Source organism: Balaenoptera ricei, chromosome 11 (assembly GCF_028023285.1).
Source record: "Balaenoptera ricei isolate mBalRic1 chromosome 11, mBalRic1.hap2, whole genome shotgun sequence".
NCBI lineage: Eukaryota > Metazoa > Chordata > Mammalia > Artiodactyla > Balaenopteridae > Balaenoptera > Balaenoptera ricei.
This window is the reverse complement of record NC_082649.1, coordinates 83,157,352-83,173,964: the sequence shown is the minus strand read 5'-3', so window position 1 is coordinate 83,173,964 and position 16,613 is coordinate 83,157,352. Positions and strand designations below refer to the sequence as shown.

The window sequence follows — 16,613 nt, the reverse complement described above, 5'->3', positions numbered from 1 at the left end:
AGGGTAGATTAGAAAATGGAATAAAAATGTAGTTTAGGCAACAGTATGAGTGACTGCTATTGACAGTATTACTTACCACTTGCTGAGTACCTAGCATGTTCCAGAAACTATGCAAAAGATTTCACATTTCTCATTTAATTTTGAAAGGTGTGTATTATTATCCAGACACACAGGTATAGGGTGGTACTAAGAGTTGTCAAGTAACTTGCCTGAGGTCACATAGATCGAAAGTGGGGGAAATGAAGCTGACTGTTACGGTCCCCTAAAGCCATGTGCCTTGTAGACAGAATAGTATATATGCAACATTTATAAGCTTCCTCGATACACAGCTCAACTTCTAGGGAAGCTACAATATAATATGCAAGTTATTAAAGAAAATATTTTGATGTCAATAAATGTAATAAATCATGTAGGTTTGGAATGGAGGATTTTTTTTTTAAGGCCCTGTCTCAACACCAAAAATTTTTAAATTGCCGTAACTTCTCAACCTAAGTAAGTATTTCCATTGCCACAGAGGTCTAATGATCATTCCTGTAAAAGCAAGTAAATGACTGCGGGGGGAGGGCAGAAAGGAGGCCCAAACGTGAAGAACCACAGTGTTGGGTCTCAACTGATGTGACAGAGCTTGTAAGACTAAAAAAAGCAGGCGGCCATACTTTACTTGGTGTTCGCTTACTTATCTCTATTCCAAGTCCTGTTTCCATTTTCTTTTCAAATAAAAAATGAAATTTTCAGATGAATCCATGCACATTAGCTTATATCTCATGTAAATGAGACATTTCAAGCAACGAGAATGGCAGTCAGAAATGTTCTTAGTTTCACTTTTGCGGTTTTTCTTGAGAAAAGTTTCCTTAACATAGGATGACTGGAAACGATTTCTAGTAGCTTATTTAGAAAATTTCATTTTGAAATCATTTTAGACTTACAGAAAATGTGCAAAAATAGTAGAGGTCCCATACACCCTTTACCCAGCCTCCTCTACTGTTGACATTTTACATAACCCAAGTATAATGATCAAAACAGGAAATGAAAATAGGTACAATACTCCTAAGATACAGACCTTAATTGAATTTCACCATTCACATTGTTTAAAGGTGTGCAAATTTTAAACATCAGTCCTGATTTTTTTTTCAATTAATGATATTTCTATTATCCAGTAGGATATTATGAGGAATCCTGAATACTTAGTGGTGGCGCTACAAAACAATCAGGCTGTTCTAATTTCCCAAGTGATTCTTCACTCAGAGCTCAAGGCCCATCAGAGGAAGAAGGCGTGAAGTACTTTCGAGGCTCCTCCACACACACCCCCGCCAGGGTTACAGCTATTAGCACCAGTATTCATTCACAGGACAGAGAGCAAACACCAGGCCCGATACTAGGAAATGGCTGGGAGTCCAAGCCTGAGCCAAGTGTCTTTCAAGTACAGCATGAAGAGAAGGCTTTGTCACTTTAAAAGACCCACCCAAATGTGCACAGTTGTCTTATGAACGAACAACAAATTGAAAATAAGCGTTTTAGCTTCAGTGCAGGGAAACTTAAATTTGGGACTTCTTCAGTTGTTGTACTCAGAAGTAGTTATGTGGCTTCCAATTGTGTAAGATTACAACACTTTACCCCATGAGTTTTATGGTACCTTAGTAGGTATGTGTGCTGAATCGTCTACTCAGTTCCACACGAATGACATCATAATAAATGATGATAATTCATTTAAGACAACAGAAAAGACAATCCTCTGTGGAGGTCTCACCGCTGTCTGTCTAGCACCAGAATTTCATAACACATTAAAGACAGCAGATGATTAATTTCACTCAACTGCCCTCCATACTGTAGGTGATCAAGCTATTGTATAGCTTTGACATATACACTTTAAAAAATAATTAAAGCAACAGCTGCCTATAATTTTATTATTTAATTAACAATTAATAACTGAATAATAAAATTATATTTATAATTTACATTAATGAATTCTCTGTGAAGTACTTATATACAAACATGACTTTAAAAAAGAGATTTCCAGGACTTCCCTGGTGGCGCAGTGGTTAAGAATCCACCTGCCAATGCAGGGCACACAGGTCCGAGCCCTGGTCTGGGAAGATCCCGCATGCTGCAGAGCAACTAAGCCCGTGAGCCACAACTACTGAGCCTGCGCTCTAGAGCCCGTGAGCCACAACTACTGAGCCAGCCAGGCCACAACTACTGAAGCCTGCGTGCTTACAGCCCATGCTCCTCAACAAGAGAAGCCACCGCAATGCGAAGCCCACGTACCACAACAAAGAGTAGCCCCCGCTCACCTCAACTAAAGAAAGCCCGCAGGCAGCAATGAAGACCCAATGCAGCCAAAAGTTTTAAAAAATAAAAAAATAAATAAATTTTTAAAAATAAATAAATAAATAAATACGGGATTTCCAAAGCAAAGTTTTTAAATGAAAAGAATAATGATTACAATCGGGAACCACAAGTAAGCTTTCACTTCTGTCCTACCATGGCTGGAGCAATATACACAAGTGGTTAAAGGGCTAAAATGGATTCCTCTTAAACAGAACTAATTAAAACTGGGTACACCTAACTATTTACAGTACACAGGCTAATCTTGGTTATAATGGCAGCTGGATTGAAACTATTCTGAGATTTGTAAATAGCACCAACTTGATGTGGCTGATTTGTACCTTGCTTTCGGTTAAACTGTATTTTGGTTGGTTGAGATACTGAGATATTTACCTTCTAGATAATTAGGGTGGTAAAGATAATAAGAGTTCATAAGAAATTTTTTAATGAATGATTGTGCTGGTAAATATTGGGTTGGCCAAAAAGTTCATTTGGGTTTTTCCTTAAGATGGTACAGAAAAACCCAAATGAACTTTTTGGCCAACCCAATATAAGAAATTTCATTTACTCTTGAGCAAACGTAAGATGCTGAGTTTGCTGAGTAATATTTAGGTTTTACAATTACAAAGTAATATTTTTGGAAATGTGTGGCTAGGTTTCATTTGGGAGGTATTTATTCTGATCGGAGGGCTGTCTGAGCTTCCTGGATCTGTGGTTTGATGTCTTTTATTAGTTTGGGTAGGGGCAAAAGGTATCTAAACTGAGTAACATTTATTATTATAACTGATGCTCATGATACAAATTTTAAGTCAACAAGAAAAGGTGTGATTATTTTTAATACTTCTGCCTGGAAAGACACACTTGGTTTGCTATGTTTAAGTATGTAACAATCTTTTTAAAAGATTTTTATGAAAATGGTTCAAATGGAAGAACTGGGGGCTTACACTAACAAGCTCCATTTATCCAGAAACAGGTACACTGACAAGCCACTATCCTCAAAAGCACCAAAAAATATGTATAATAAGGACTCACTTCTTTTCATTAACCTGCAAAAGCTCACTCATCTGACCCCTGATTCAACAGGAGAGGGAATTCATTACCTTCACCTCTGGAGTCTCATAGGGTCTTGCACAATTCCTTATACAAAGAAGGCAGGCAAATATTTGGAACCGATATGAATACCTATAATGTAAGTAGTGTTGGATAATTTTACCCTTGTGTAGAGAATGAGGAGAACATCAACTGGCCAAACATCATAATCCCAAATTGTCATTTGTGGCTCAGGAAAGAACCGTATAAACCAGGAACGGCTAACGGGTTCCACCTCAAGGATGAACATTTACTTAACTGGACAAGGCTTTCTAGTGAGCTGGGCTGAGATGCTTCCAAGGCTTGGGTGAGGTTCAGCTGGAAGGAGGGCTAGGATCAACCAGTGATGACAGAGTGAAACCAGAGCAGCACAAACAGTATCATATCGCATATTTACACCAAACATACTAAACTCACACCAAAAACACTCACAAATACCCAGGAAGCAGGTCTAAAGGACAAACAGAAACAAAGCTAACTCCTTTTCTCCCCATTTTTTAAAGGAGGTTACATGTGAATCTGTACATGGCTCTCTTGAAATCAAATACTAGCACAGTTTTATATCTCCAAAGGAACTGGGCGTCATTATAGGCATTTTTTAAAAGTGCTTTTTAATATATATTTGTTTGATAATCTGATTAAAATAAAGTGTGGTAAATTCCTTTCTCACACTTTGTCTCAGCCAAAAAAAGTCAATTTGATTCATCACAGGAATGTTGTATCTGAATGAGCATATTTATCTCATTTTGCTCACAAACTTGCATAAACAGAAGAGAAACACCCAAAAGAAGATGACAAAGGAGGAATCCTGGTGTGCATTTTATTGTTTTTTGACAAAGGACCCTAACCCACTACCCTCTAGCCTGTGGGACCCATGAGGCAAGGTTAAATCTTAACTCGGTTGAAAGTAATGGAACCTGTAAGGAACATATTAGGTGTTGTTACTGCTTTGGCTTCACAACTGTAACTGCAGCAGGACACCAGGCAGCTGAGTACACCGGTCCAAAGGAGGAGATGGGAGAAGGATCCAGAGCCTCAGAAGTGACACCCTTTCCATCCATCCTGTCAGGCTTTGCTACACATCCTTCCTTCCTTACTTAGTTTTCTTTGCCATCTCTTTTTAACCATCTGTCTCTAAGAATTCAAAAGTTCTCATATTTTTTAAATTGTTAAAAAAGATGTCTGCTTCATTATAATGACATATTGCTAAAATCCTAATCAGCATCTCAGACTCTGACTTTGCTGGTGATCTGGACATAAAATATTTTGCTCTTATTTTTAGGAGTTTTCTTCCATCTTGACATGCTGTATTTAATTTAGGGGACAAACTTAGTGTGGTAAAAATCACACACAATCATTTTTACTCTGTTATCATTCCCTTCTCAATCTTTAATATGCCTTTACAGGAATCTATGTTCTGATCAAACATGTCTGTGCAGATACCAGATTGTCCCAGTCTCAGGAAATGGTGCACTGGAGACCCTGAGCATGAGCACCTTCTAAACTACTATCATTTTGTTCATATACTAAAGGTATGGGGGAATCTTGTGGATGGAGTGATAAAAGACACTTTAACTATTATCAAAATAAGAATCACGGGTTTCCCTGGTGGCGCAGTGATTAAGAATCCACCTGCCAACGCAGGGGACACGGGTTCAAGCCCCGGTCCGGGAAGATTCCACATGCCGCAGAGCAACTAAGCCCATGTGCCACAACTACTGAGCCCGTGTGCCACAACTACTGAAGCCCGTGCGCCTAGAGCCTGTGCTCCGCAACAAGAGAAGCCACCACCATGAGAAGCCCGCGCACCGCAACAAAGAGGAGCCCCCGCTCGCCCCAACTAGAGAAAGCCTGCATGCAGCGACGAAGACCCAATGCAGCCAAAAATTAATTAATTAATTAATTTAAAAAATAAGAATCAACAACAATAAACAAGTTACCCTTCAATTTGAATAAAAATATAGTTTTTATAAAGTAGTGGCTGTTTAAAAGACTTCTAAAATGTACTGATTTTATACATTGTCCTATAACTGAAATGATAATCCACTGGCCCCTGATTCCTGTTACAAAGCTATGATTTCATTTTAGAAAATCATCAGCATAATGTGAAAATCTTACATAACCAAACTGATTCTATTTTCATTTTTCTTCAAACGTTGCATCTGAGGTTAAGTTTGCATTTCTTCTAGTTACTGCTTTGCAACTTTGTAACATCTTGTGGCTAGAAGCAAAACTACTTAGACCTGGCAGCATTCTTAATAATCCTCTACACTTCTCTATATATTCAGACACTAGAACAAATCTGACATTCTTACAGGAAATTTTATCATATCCTTTCAAAATACGTGTATTGTTTGCCAAAGGCTCAGTGAGAGTACATGTGTATGTTAGAGCTGTGATCATACTTCTAAAAGAAACTACTTTTAAATAAAACAATTGATGTATACAGCTACCCAACTTTGCTTTGACCTTGAAAAAGAAAGAATGCTAACCTCCAAACAATTAGTAAATAGTCATAAACACCTGCTGTGTAAAAGTCAGAACTACAAAGAATATAAATGATCAGAAGACAAAGTTTCTTCCTCCAAAAAGCCAAGTCCTACAAGGAATTAAAACACAAACATGTTGGAAATGTAGTCTGGCTCCACTCATCCCCATAAACTATCTGTGCTCCCCCATGTCGGCCCCTGGGAGCTGACTCCTTCCTGAAGCAAACACTGTTTAACCCTTACCCAAGTACAGCAGAACCGGGGATGGGCTGGGGGAGGGGAAGAAGGGAGGCTGGTCTAAGAAATATGGTATCCAGGGCTTTTAAGTTTTACGTCATCAAGTTAAAGAATCAACACAATTTGCAGAAACGCCTGAAATAAGCTGATTAGATATAATACAACCATCTCAACTTTTTACCAACTTTTGAACATGCGAAACAGCAACGACATTCTTAAAGAGATTGTACGCTATGTGCAAAGTTATGTGTAAAATAATTAAGGACATCAGCTCTGGAGTCAGACTGTCCGGGTTCAAATCCTGGATGTACCCCTTAACACTGAGTGTTCCTGAGGCCTTGGGCAAGGCACTCAAACTCTTCTTCAGTTTCCATATCTGCAAAATGAAGACGGCAAGAGCACCCACCTCACAGAATTGCCATGAAGATTAACAGGAGATAATCCATGGAAAGTGATTATCACAGTGCTGGGCACGCTGTAACTCTGAGAAATGCTACGTATTATGATAATTAATGATCATGACTGTAGTAATAAAAACAGTGTTAACACAGTAAAAGGGTACTGGACAGAAAACTGAGGACTTAGTTTGGCAGATGAAAGACAATCTCTCTGAGCCCTGGTTGCCCTGTTTTGGTGGGGATGACAACAGGACCTGTCTCTCTGAGTTGTATGTCACGTGAATAAGATGCTAAGGAATATACAATGTACTCCTCAGCACAGTGCCCGGCATACATCTGCTCAACACACAACGTGTTCTTTATAAGTGTTTGGGCGTCAATAAGCGCATAACTAAATAAACTAATTATTTAAGTGCTACAAAGGAAATAAACAGGTGCTGTGTTTACTGAGTAGGGAAGATGGGAAGGTCCTACTTTAAAGGTGGGTGGACAGGGAATGCCTCTCTGAAGTGACATGATCTAAGACCTAAAGAACAAGAAAGATTTGGACGTGAGAAAAGCCTAGGGAAAGAGCCAGAGTGAAAGCTTGATGAGGGATTTCTGTCAACCCTCTTGATCACTATATTCCCCAGGCCCTAGGCACATAGTAGGTACTCAGTAACAATGTGTAGAATAAATGAATAAAGAATATTTCTGGCGGAGGGCACAACAAACTTAAAGGCCCTCGGGTAAGGAGCAGCCCGGCGAGTCCGAACACAACAGAGGGAGGCCAGCCGGGCTGCAGGACAGGACGTGGACGTGGGGAGGCTGGAGTGTAGCGGGCGGGTGCTGTGGGATACGGTCGGTGAGGCAGGAGGGGCGGACAACACGGGACCCTGTCAACCGCAGTTTAAACTCTGGATTTTACTCTTCTTTCAAAGAGGTGTCACTGAAGGCTTTTAGCAGAGAGTGGTAGGATGTGATTTATTTCTTTAAAAGATCACTCTGGCTGTTGTGAAGAGAAGATATTTTAGAGAAGCAAGAATGGAATCAGGGAGACCACTGGAGAGGCCAACGTGGCAACTCAAGCAAGAGATGAGTTAGAGGCTTCAATCAGAACAGTGGACTCTTCTGGGGACTTCCCTGGTGGCACAGTGGTTAAGAATCCGCCTGCCAATGCAGGGGACACGGGTTCGAGCCCTGGTCCAGGAAGACCCCCACATGTCATGGAGCAACTAAGCCCATGCACCACAACTACTGAGCCTGCGCTCTAGAGCCACAACTACTAAAGCCCGCGTGCCTAGAGCCTGCAAGCCACAACTACTGAAGCCCACGCGCCTAGAGCACGTGCTCCGCAGCAAGAGAAACCACTGCAATGAGAAGCCCGCGCACCGCAACGAAGAGTAGCCCCAGCTCTCCGCAACTACAGAAAGCCCACACGCAGCAACAAAGACCCAACGCAGCCAAAAATAAATAATAACATAAAAATAAATTAAAAAAAGAAAAAAGAAAAACAGTGGACTGTTCTGACGGGCTGGATGATGAGGGAAAGAGAGAACTGTGGAGTCATTCTTAAGTTTCTACTTCAGCAAGCAACAGACATGTGTTCTACTTACTGAGAAGGAGACACCTGGGAAGGAACAGGTTGGGGAGAAGAGGAATAAAAACCAAGTGTTCTGTTCTGAACTGGTTCCCCTGAGACACCTTGAGTAAGGGTGTCATCTAGGAAGTTGGTCATGTGAGGCTGTAACTCAGCGCAAGTGGTCCACAAGAGAGCTTTAAATATGCAAGTCAACCATATACACAGGGTATTCAAAGCCAAGGGACAAGATGAAATAATAAGCTTTGGTTTTTTGTCAGATAAGAGAACCACGTAGTCTAACGTGTTTCTCTTCTTGTTGGGCTACTAGAAAAGTTCCAAACTCAATATAAATCTTAAAGGAAAATGATCTTCTCAGAGGTTCTGGATATGATGATCTCTACCCCTTTTACTTCCCCTCCTCTTTATGGTGTTTAGTCTTCTTTCATCTAAATCTTTTTTGTAAGCATATGTACTATTTAAAAAAAAAAAAAAAAAGAAAACATAAGAAATGAGGTAGTGAAATGACATGATTTGGGGAGTCGGGGGGCTGGCTCCCACAGTGCCTTGGGTGGTCTTCAATTACAGACACGCTACCTTGGAGTTATCTGTGGGCATGTGCTTCTCTGGTAGAGTAAAAACTCCTCAAGGGCATCAGCCACGTGTTATTCATCTTTGAACTGCTGTGAAATGAAACAGTGTCTAGCTTGCAGCACGCAGGGAATACATGTACACTAACGGCATCTGTCACTTTTCTATAAATAGAAGGGGTTCAGGCCTTATCAGAACGTGCTAAAGCTCAGTCCTAAGATACAGTACACGAATAAATACCAATCAGCAATACAGACAAATGTTAGCTATAAGGGTAAACCTTCAGGGTCTGGATTGGAAGACTTCAAGCACGAGAAAAAAACTGAGCTGGCTTTAAAAGATGCATAGCATTTGATCCGTGAAAGCCCATTGCAGAAAGAAGCCAAAGAAAAGGGGCAGTAAGGAGGCTATTCTGGTTGGAAGGAAAGGAAGGAAAGGAGGGAAAGCAAAAAAAAAAAAAAAATGTAAGGGGAAGGGAGCTGGAAAAACCAGTTAAGGACACGGTATGGACATCCGTGCCAACAACTTCATGCTTTAGAGTTTTAGAAAGTTATACATTTCTGGGAACTTCAAAGAGATGTTTAAGGAAGATCACACAAATTCAATGTGTAGAACAGATGAGTGTTAACTAAGTCCAGGCATACGTTAGTAAGAATCTGATAAAAAAAGGAGGCCACAGGTTCCAAAAAGTCAGAGTGAACACAACTTGGTGAGTGATAGAGAAAAAGAGGATCAGATTTAATCTGGGATTTGAGACCAAAGGGGTCAGGAGAATAGTAGTATGATTAACAGAAATCAGGGAGACAGCAGGAGGAAGTGATTTTAGAAGGCGATACCATTGATTTTCGGCAGAATAAGTTTAAGATGATAGTGGCCACCCCCTACCTCCAGATTCCCACTCCTTATAGCACAATGTGCACACAATCTGCCAAAGTGCTTGCTGAGAAAAATTTTTCTTAGCAGTATTTCCACATAAACATCATAGAGAAACCCTTCCATATAATACAGTGTCTCTATGGTTGCAGAAACAAATTTAAATGGATAAACTCATAAATACAAAAATAAAAGACATGCCAAAAACTGTCTACTTTTTTTTTTTTTTAAATAAGATGATATACTTTTTTTTTTTTTTAATTTTTATTTATTATTTATTTTTGGCTGCGTTGGGTCTTCGTTTCTGTGCGAGGGCTTTCTCTAGTTGCGGCGAGCGGGGGGCACTCTTCATCGCGGTGCGCGGGCCTGTCACTATCGTGGCCTCTCTTGTTGCGGAGCACAGGCTCCAGACGCGCAGGCTCAGTAGTTGTGGCTCACGGGCCCAGTTGCTCCGCGGCATGTGGGATCTTCCCAGACCAGGGCTCGAACCCGTGTACCCTGCATTGGCAGGCGGATTCTCAACCACTGCGCCACCAGGGAAGCCCCTGTCTACTTTTACAAAGCACTGTGGTTTCACATTTGGATGTTTAAAGAAAAAAGCACTATTATATGAAAAGATGCTCAATATTATTTAGCCCTGAGAGAACTGCAAATTAAAACCACAATGAGATACCAGTACACAACTATTAGAATGGCTAAAGTTTTATTTAATCTAATAATAACAAACAATGAAACGGACGCAGAGCGACTGCAACTCTCACACCTTGCTGGAAAATGGGACAGCCACTTTGGAAAACACTGTGACAGTTTCTTGCAAATTAAACTTCTATTTTCCCTATGACCCAGCAATCCCATTCCTAGGTACTTACCCAAGAGAAACAAAAATATATGTCCATACAAATACCCATATGCAAATATTTGCAGCAGCTTCATCCATAATCATCAACTCGAACGTGTATCAACTAGTAACTGGCTAAACAGATTACAGTACACGTACACAATGAAATGCTACGCAGCGGCACCTAAAAGGAGCAAACTACTGGTACGGGATAAAACAGGAATGAATCTCTTCTTTCATATTAAATGAAAGAAGCCAGGCACAAAATACTACATAGTGTGTGATTATATTTATATGATATTCTGGAAAAGGGTGATGATATTACATTTTGTTTAGGGTGGTAGTTATATTTGTCAAAACCTGTAAAAATGTGCACTTAAAAGGAGTTTTCCTGTATGACGATTATTCCTCAATAAATCTGACAAAAAAATATATATATATATGGCATCTTAACATTGGCTCAAAGGAAAGTATTAAAGCTCAACGTCGTTATCTGATTACTCTGAAAAATTCTAGACATACATACGTTCAATCATTCATTTATTTATTTATGGCTGCACTGGGTCTTCATTGCTGTGTGTGGGCTTCCTCTAGTTGCGGTGAGCGGGCGCTACTCTTCGTTGTGGTGCGAGGGCTTCTCATTGCAGTGGCTTCTCTTGTTGCAGAGCATGGGCTCAAGGCGTGTGGGCTTCAGTAGTTGGGGCTCACAGGCTCCAGAGCGCAGGCTCAGTAGTTGTGGCGCACAGGCTTAGGTGCTCCACGGCATGTGGGATCTTCCCGGACCAAGGCTCGAACCCACGTCCCCTGCACTGGCAGGCGGATTCTTAACCACTGCGCCACCAGGGAAGCCTAGACATTTCTTAACTAGCTAGCATACTGCAAATGTCCTGAATACTGCAAAGAAACAAATCCCATGCTTTTTCCCTCTTTGGGCCTCAAAACATTCCTGTGCAGAAACTGGGCCTAAGTATGTTAGACACAGTGCAGAAGCCACATGAATGCTGTTTATTGAGACACTAATAAAGTGAGTCTTGTTTGCTGGACAGCTGTTGCTTCATTGTCTTTTGTCATACACAAAAATAGAGAGGTGTTATGCTTATGGAATGTGACCTTCTCATTGGAAAGCTGTTACATCACGCCCAGAAACCCTGCCAGAGAAATCCAATTTCACCGTGTGCCACGTGGAAAACAGTAAAAACAAAAACAAACAAAACGACCATGAAAGATCCCAAAACCTGCATTAAATGAACTGTACTACTCCTTAAAATCAGATCATTTATAAGAAGTATTTCTCAATACTTAATATTGCTGAGTTTATTTTTATGAATAATGTTTGTCCTCATTTTATTATCCTTAGTATGTAACTTCAAAAGAATATTTTTTAGAGTCCAAATAACTGTTATTCTTCCAAAGACATTTTCTTTGAGCGCACCATGATTACTAATGCTATACAATGATGAGAGTAATTCCTTTATTTTTTGTATTATCAAATGCCTACCTAGGTACTTTGCCATTTTACAGTTTGGTCATTTATAAACCATTTTCATTTGAACAAGGGTTTTCAGATTCTTTTGCTCATTATCCACAGTGAGAAATACTTTCACATTGCAACCTAGTACACAGATGCATGTATATATGTACACGCAACACTGAAGTTTGACAAAGCAAGACTTAACCTTACCTCATAAGATGCTATTATTTTCCCTTTTGTTGTTGTCTTTAAAATGCTGGCAAACACCTACATAATTCATACCGTGACCCGCAATTTCTGAAATCATTGCACCAGGAGATGAAAAACAAATACAATGTCTCTGCATGTTTTGTACAAAGGCTTTCAAATTTTCATTTGTTTGTTTTTAAACATATGAGTGACCTTCCCCAAGGCTGACTCACAACTCCCCACACTCTGCTCCTTCTCACTGAAGGTTCCTAGGCCTGGTGAGCAGGAAAGACAGAAGGGACCTTCAGAAACCAAGCCCCCTGCTGCTCCCCACTCCCACCCACCATCAGATGTGGGCGGGAAGGTCTTGGCCTTCGAGGCCTACAAATATTCAGAGCCTTGCTTTCCTTCCTTTTCCATTTACCCTCATTGTTATTCCTTAACCTCTACACACACACACACACACACACACACACACACAGCGAAGTGAAATAAAATTCAAGTGGGTGGAAAAAGAGTTACAATACAGAGGAAAGTAAAGTTTTTCCTAAACATCTCAGGATTTCAGTTACGCCTGCTCTGCTTATTTCCCAGACCACAGACACCTAAACAAGTTTAAAACACTGAACTGGCATGTAAATCCCACTCACAAAATATTTCCAACTCCTAATAATTTTGAGTTTTTAAACCGCTACTCAATATTATATTCTACTATTCCACACCGAAACTACTGGGTATTAATGATCATAAGATAATTAGAGAGAAATTTTAGATGAAGATTGGAAAACTTACTTTTAAGGACTCCCACAGGGGAAACTGGACCAATGAGAAAGGAATCTGAAGAGAAAAAAAAAAAAAAAAATCAAACAAATTAGGCAGGAAAGATCAGTTTGCTTAGCATGACTATATGAACCTATAATTATTACTTAGAAACATTATTTCATTTTAACTTTATGTACATAATAAAGCTACCATTAAACAAATTTTAAGTACAGGATGCATAGTTTTTAGAAAAAGAGTTAAACGGTAACTGCCTGTAAAATCTACTAATTTTTTGAGGCCAAGGGACATAAAATGATGCCCTCTTGAAACTGAAAGAGAAGCACAATATGAAGAGTGTCTGGCTACTGAAAGAAATGAGAAAATAAGTATTTTCCATCACAGGTAATGAAGACTTTAAAGATGTGACACTTTTCTGCTTAAGAGTTTGAGCTGTCTACTCAGCGGGCCACGTGCCAGCGTTGAAAAGAGAAGCAGGGAGGGGGAGAGAGAGTGGAGGAGGGGGGAGCCCGGAGGGAGGAGGGCAGCACAGGAAGGGGGTAGTGGAGGAAAGGAGAGGGAGAGAGGGGAGGGAGAGGAGTGAGGAAGGACAGAGGGGACAAGGCAGGTGGATGGGAGGAGAGAGAGAAGAGGAAGCAGCCAGAGCCACTTGCAGGAGGAAGCTGAGAAGCAAGGTCTGGGGACAGAACACGGGCGTAGGGAGGAAGGAACGGCTTCTCAGTGTGGAGGAGTGAGGGCTCTCAACAGACAGGAGCACAGTTGGGCCTGAAAGCCTGATTTAGTCTCAAGCTTGGTCAGGGAGAAGAGTCATCCCTAGCAGTGAAGACAATCAGCATACTTAGACTAAGGATTTACAATTAGCTGTATATAGCAATAAGCTAGAATTGTTACCAAGCACTTTTCACATGCCAGGCACTGTGCCAACCAGCACTTCATAGTTTTTATTTCACTGAATCCTCACAACAACCCTGTAAGATGGGTATTATTACCATCCCCATTTTACAGATCAAGAAATGGAGGTCCAGAGATGCTGTTTAACTTGCCTAAAGCACAGTTAGGAAGTAAAAAGCCCAGACAATCTGACTACAGGGCCCTGTCTGACTACTCTACCTAAAAGACATCTAATTGGATTTATCTGCATATAAATTCACTGCCAGTATAATCCATTTGCTTTTAATTAAACTTTCTCAAATTCTAAAATAGAACCCCACCCTCCATATTTCCGAAAATAAAAATACCTGAACTCCAGGGGATCCTACCCACTAACCTAGGTAATATCCACACACTATCCACTGGGCCTGCATAAGGCATGATGCTGCTCAAGCAGGTCGTGGCCCCAGTATAGTTGCTCTGTATCCAGTTCAGTTGTAAGTGAAAAGTAAATGTGGACTTTGATCAATAACAATATGCATAGGGGTATGTGAGTGTGTGTGTGTGTCAGAGGCCACAATGTTGCAGGGATTAATGGGTATTTACCTTCCCATGAATTAAGAGCACTAAATTACTTCCAAAATATTTATATTTAATCAGAAATTAAGAGTCTAGCATCATCTGTCTTATTCTGCTGGAAGAAATGATGGGCCCTGGGCTTGACAGTGGTCACAGAAAGAAAAATCTGCCTTCCATTCAGGCAGGAAATGGCAGTGAGAGAGGGAAAAAAAAAAAAAATCAATGTCAATAAACTAGTTTAAGTTGACAAACTAAAATCTCATGGAATTTTGTCATCTTCATAAATAAGCAGCGCCCCATCCTGTACACATCAAAGTTCCATAATAGGAGACAAATTTAGTCGAGCTTTTTGTCACCAAAACATGAAAGCATCTGACACTGTCCATTCTGACACTAAAATGCTATATTTTCAATTAAATTATCAAAACCCAAAAGACTGTAGTTTTCACTTCCTTTTTTGGCTGCGCTGCACGCTTGCGGGATCTTAGCTCCCCAACCAAGGATCAAACCTGGGCCCCCTGCAGTGGAAGTGATGAGTCCTAACCACTGGACCACCATTTTTAAAAATTTATAATATGTAATAAAATACCAAAGAGGACTAATGGTTGGTGGGATTAGAGATGGCTTTAATTTTCTTCTTTGTTATTTTCTCCTCCCAAATGTAAATATGTCACATTTTAACAAGAATGTAAATATTTCACTTTTTTTTTTAACATCTTTATTGGAGTATAATTGCTTTACATTGCTGTGTTAGTTTCTGCTGTATAACAAAGTGAATCAGCTATACGTATACGTATATCCTCATATCCCCTCCCTCTTGCATTTCCCTCTCACCCTCCCTATCCCACCCCTCTAGGTGGTCACAAAGCACCAAGCTGATCTCCCTGTGCTATGCGGCTGCTTCCCACTAGCTATCTATTTTACATTTGGTAGTGTGTATATGTCAATGCCACTCTCTCACTTCGTCCCAGCTTACCCTTCCACCTCCCTGTGTCGTTAAGTCCATTCTCTACGTCTGCGTCTTTATTCCTGTCCTGCCCCTAGGTTCTCCAGAACAACTTTTTTTTTAAGATTCCATATATATATATGTGTTAGCATACGGTATTTGTTTTTCTCTTTCTGACTTACTTCACTCTGTATGACACACTCTAGGTCCATCCACCTCACTACAAATAACTCAATTTCATTTCTTTTTATGGTTGAGTAATATTCCATTGTATATATGTGTCACATCTTCTTTATCCATTCATCAGTCAATGGACACTTAGGCTGCTTCCATGTCCTGGCTATTGTAAATAGTGCTGCCATGAACATTGTGGTACGTGACTCTTTTTGAATTATGGTTTTCTCAGGGTATGTGCCCAGTAGTGGGATTGCTGGGTCATATGGTAGTTCTATTTTTAGTTTTTTAAGGAACCTCCATACTGTTCTCCGTAGTGGATGTATCAATTTACATTCCCACCAACAGTGCAAGAGGGTTCCCTTTTCTCTACACCCTTTCCAGCATTTTTTGTTTGTAGATTTTTTGATGATGGCCATTCTGACCAGTGTGAGGTGATATCTCACTGTAGTTTTGATTTGCATTTCTCTACTGATTAGTGGTGTTGAGCATCCTTTCATGTGTTTGATGGCAATCTGTATATCTTCTTTGGAGAAATGTCTATTTAGGTCTTCTGCCCGTTTTTGGATTGGGTTGTTTGTTTTTTTGGTATTGAGCTGCATGAGCTGCCTGTATATTTTGGAGATTAATCCTTTGTCGGTTGCTTCATTTGCAAATATTTTCTCCTATTCTGAGGGTTGTCTTTTCGTCTTGTTTATGGTTTCCTTTGCTGTACAAAAACTTTTAAGTTTCATTAGGTCCCATTTGTTTATTTTTATTTCCATTTCTCTAGGAGGTGGGTCAAAAAGGATCTTGTTGTGATGTATGTCATAGAGTGTTCTGCCTGTGTTTTCCTCTAAGGGTTTTAGAGTGTCTGACCGTACATTTAAGTCTTTAATCCATTTTGAGTTTATTTTTGTGTATGGTGTTAGGGAGTGTTCTAATTTCATTCTTTTACATGTAGCTGTCCAGTTTTCCCAGCATCACTTACTGAAGAGGCTGTCTTTTCTCCATTGTATATTCTTGCCTCCTTTATCAAAGATAAGGTGACCATAAGTGTGTGGGTTTATCTCTGGGCTTTCTATCCTGTTCCATTGATCTATATTTCTGTTTTTGTGCCAGGACCATACTGTCTTGATTACTGTAGCTTTGTAGTATAGTCTGAAGTCAGGGAGCCTGATTCCTCCAGCTCCATTTTTCTTTCTCAAGATTGCTTTGGCTATTCGG

General features: G+C 40.2%; 1 protein-coding gene across 3 annotated transcripts in view; it reads right to left on the bottom strand.

The window, feature by feature from the left end:
• Nucleotides 1-16,613, bottom strand: part of SLC25A26 (solute carrier family 25 member 26) — a 141,201-nt gene that overhangs the window by 19,062 nt on the left and 105,526 nt on the right. For all 3 annotated transcript variants that reach the window (XM_059940151.1, XM_059940150.1, XM_059940152.1), the window contains one exon: nucleotides 12,851-12,895. In XM_059940151.1, coding sequence (XP_059796134.1) covers nucleotides 12,851-12,895 — 45 coding nt within the window. The remainder of the gene's footprint in view (nucleotides 1-12,850; nucleotides 12,896-16,613) is intronic.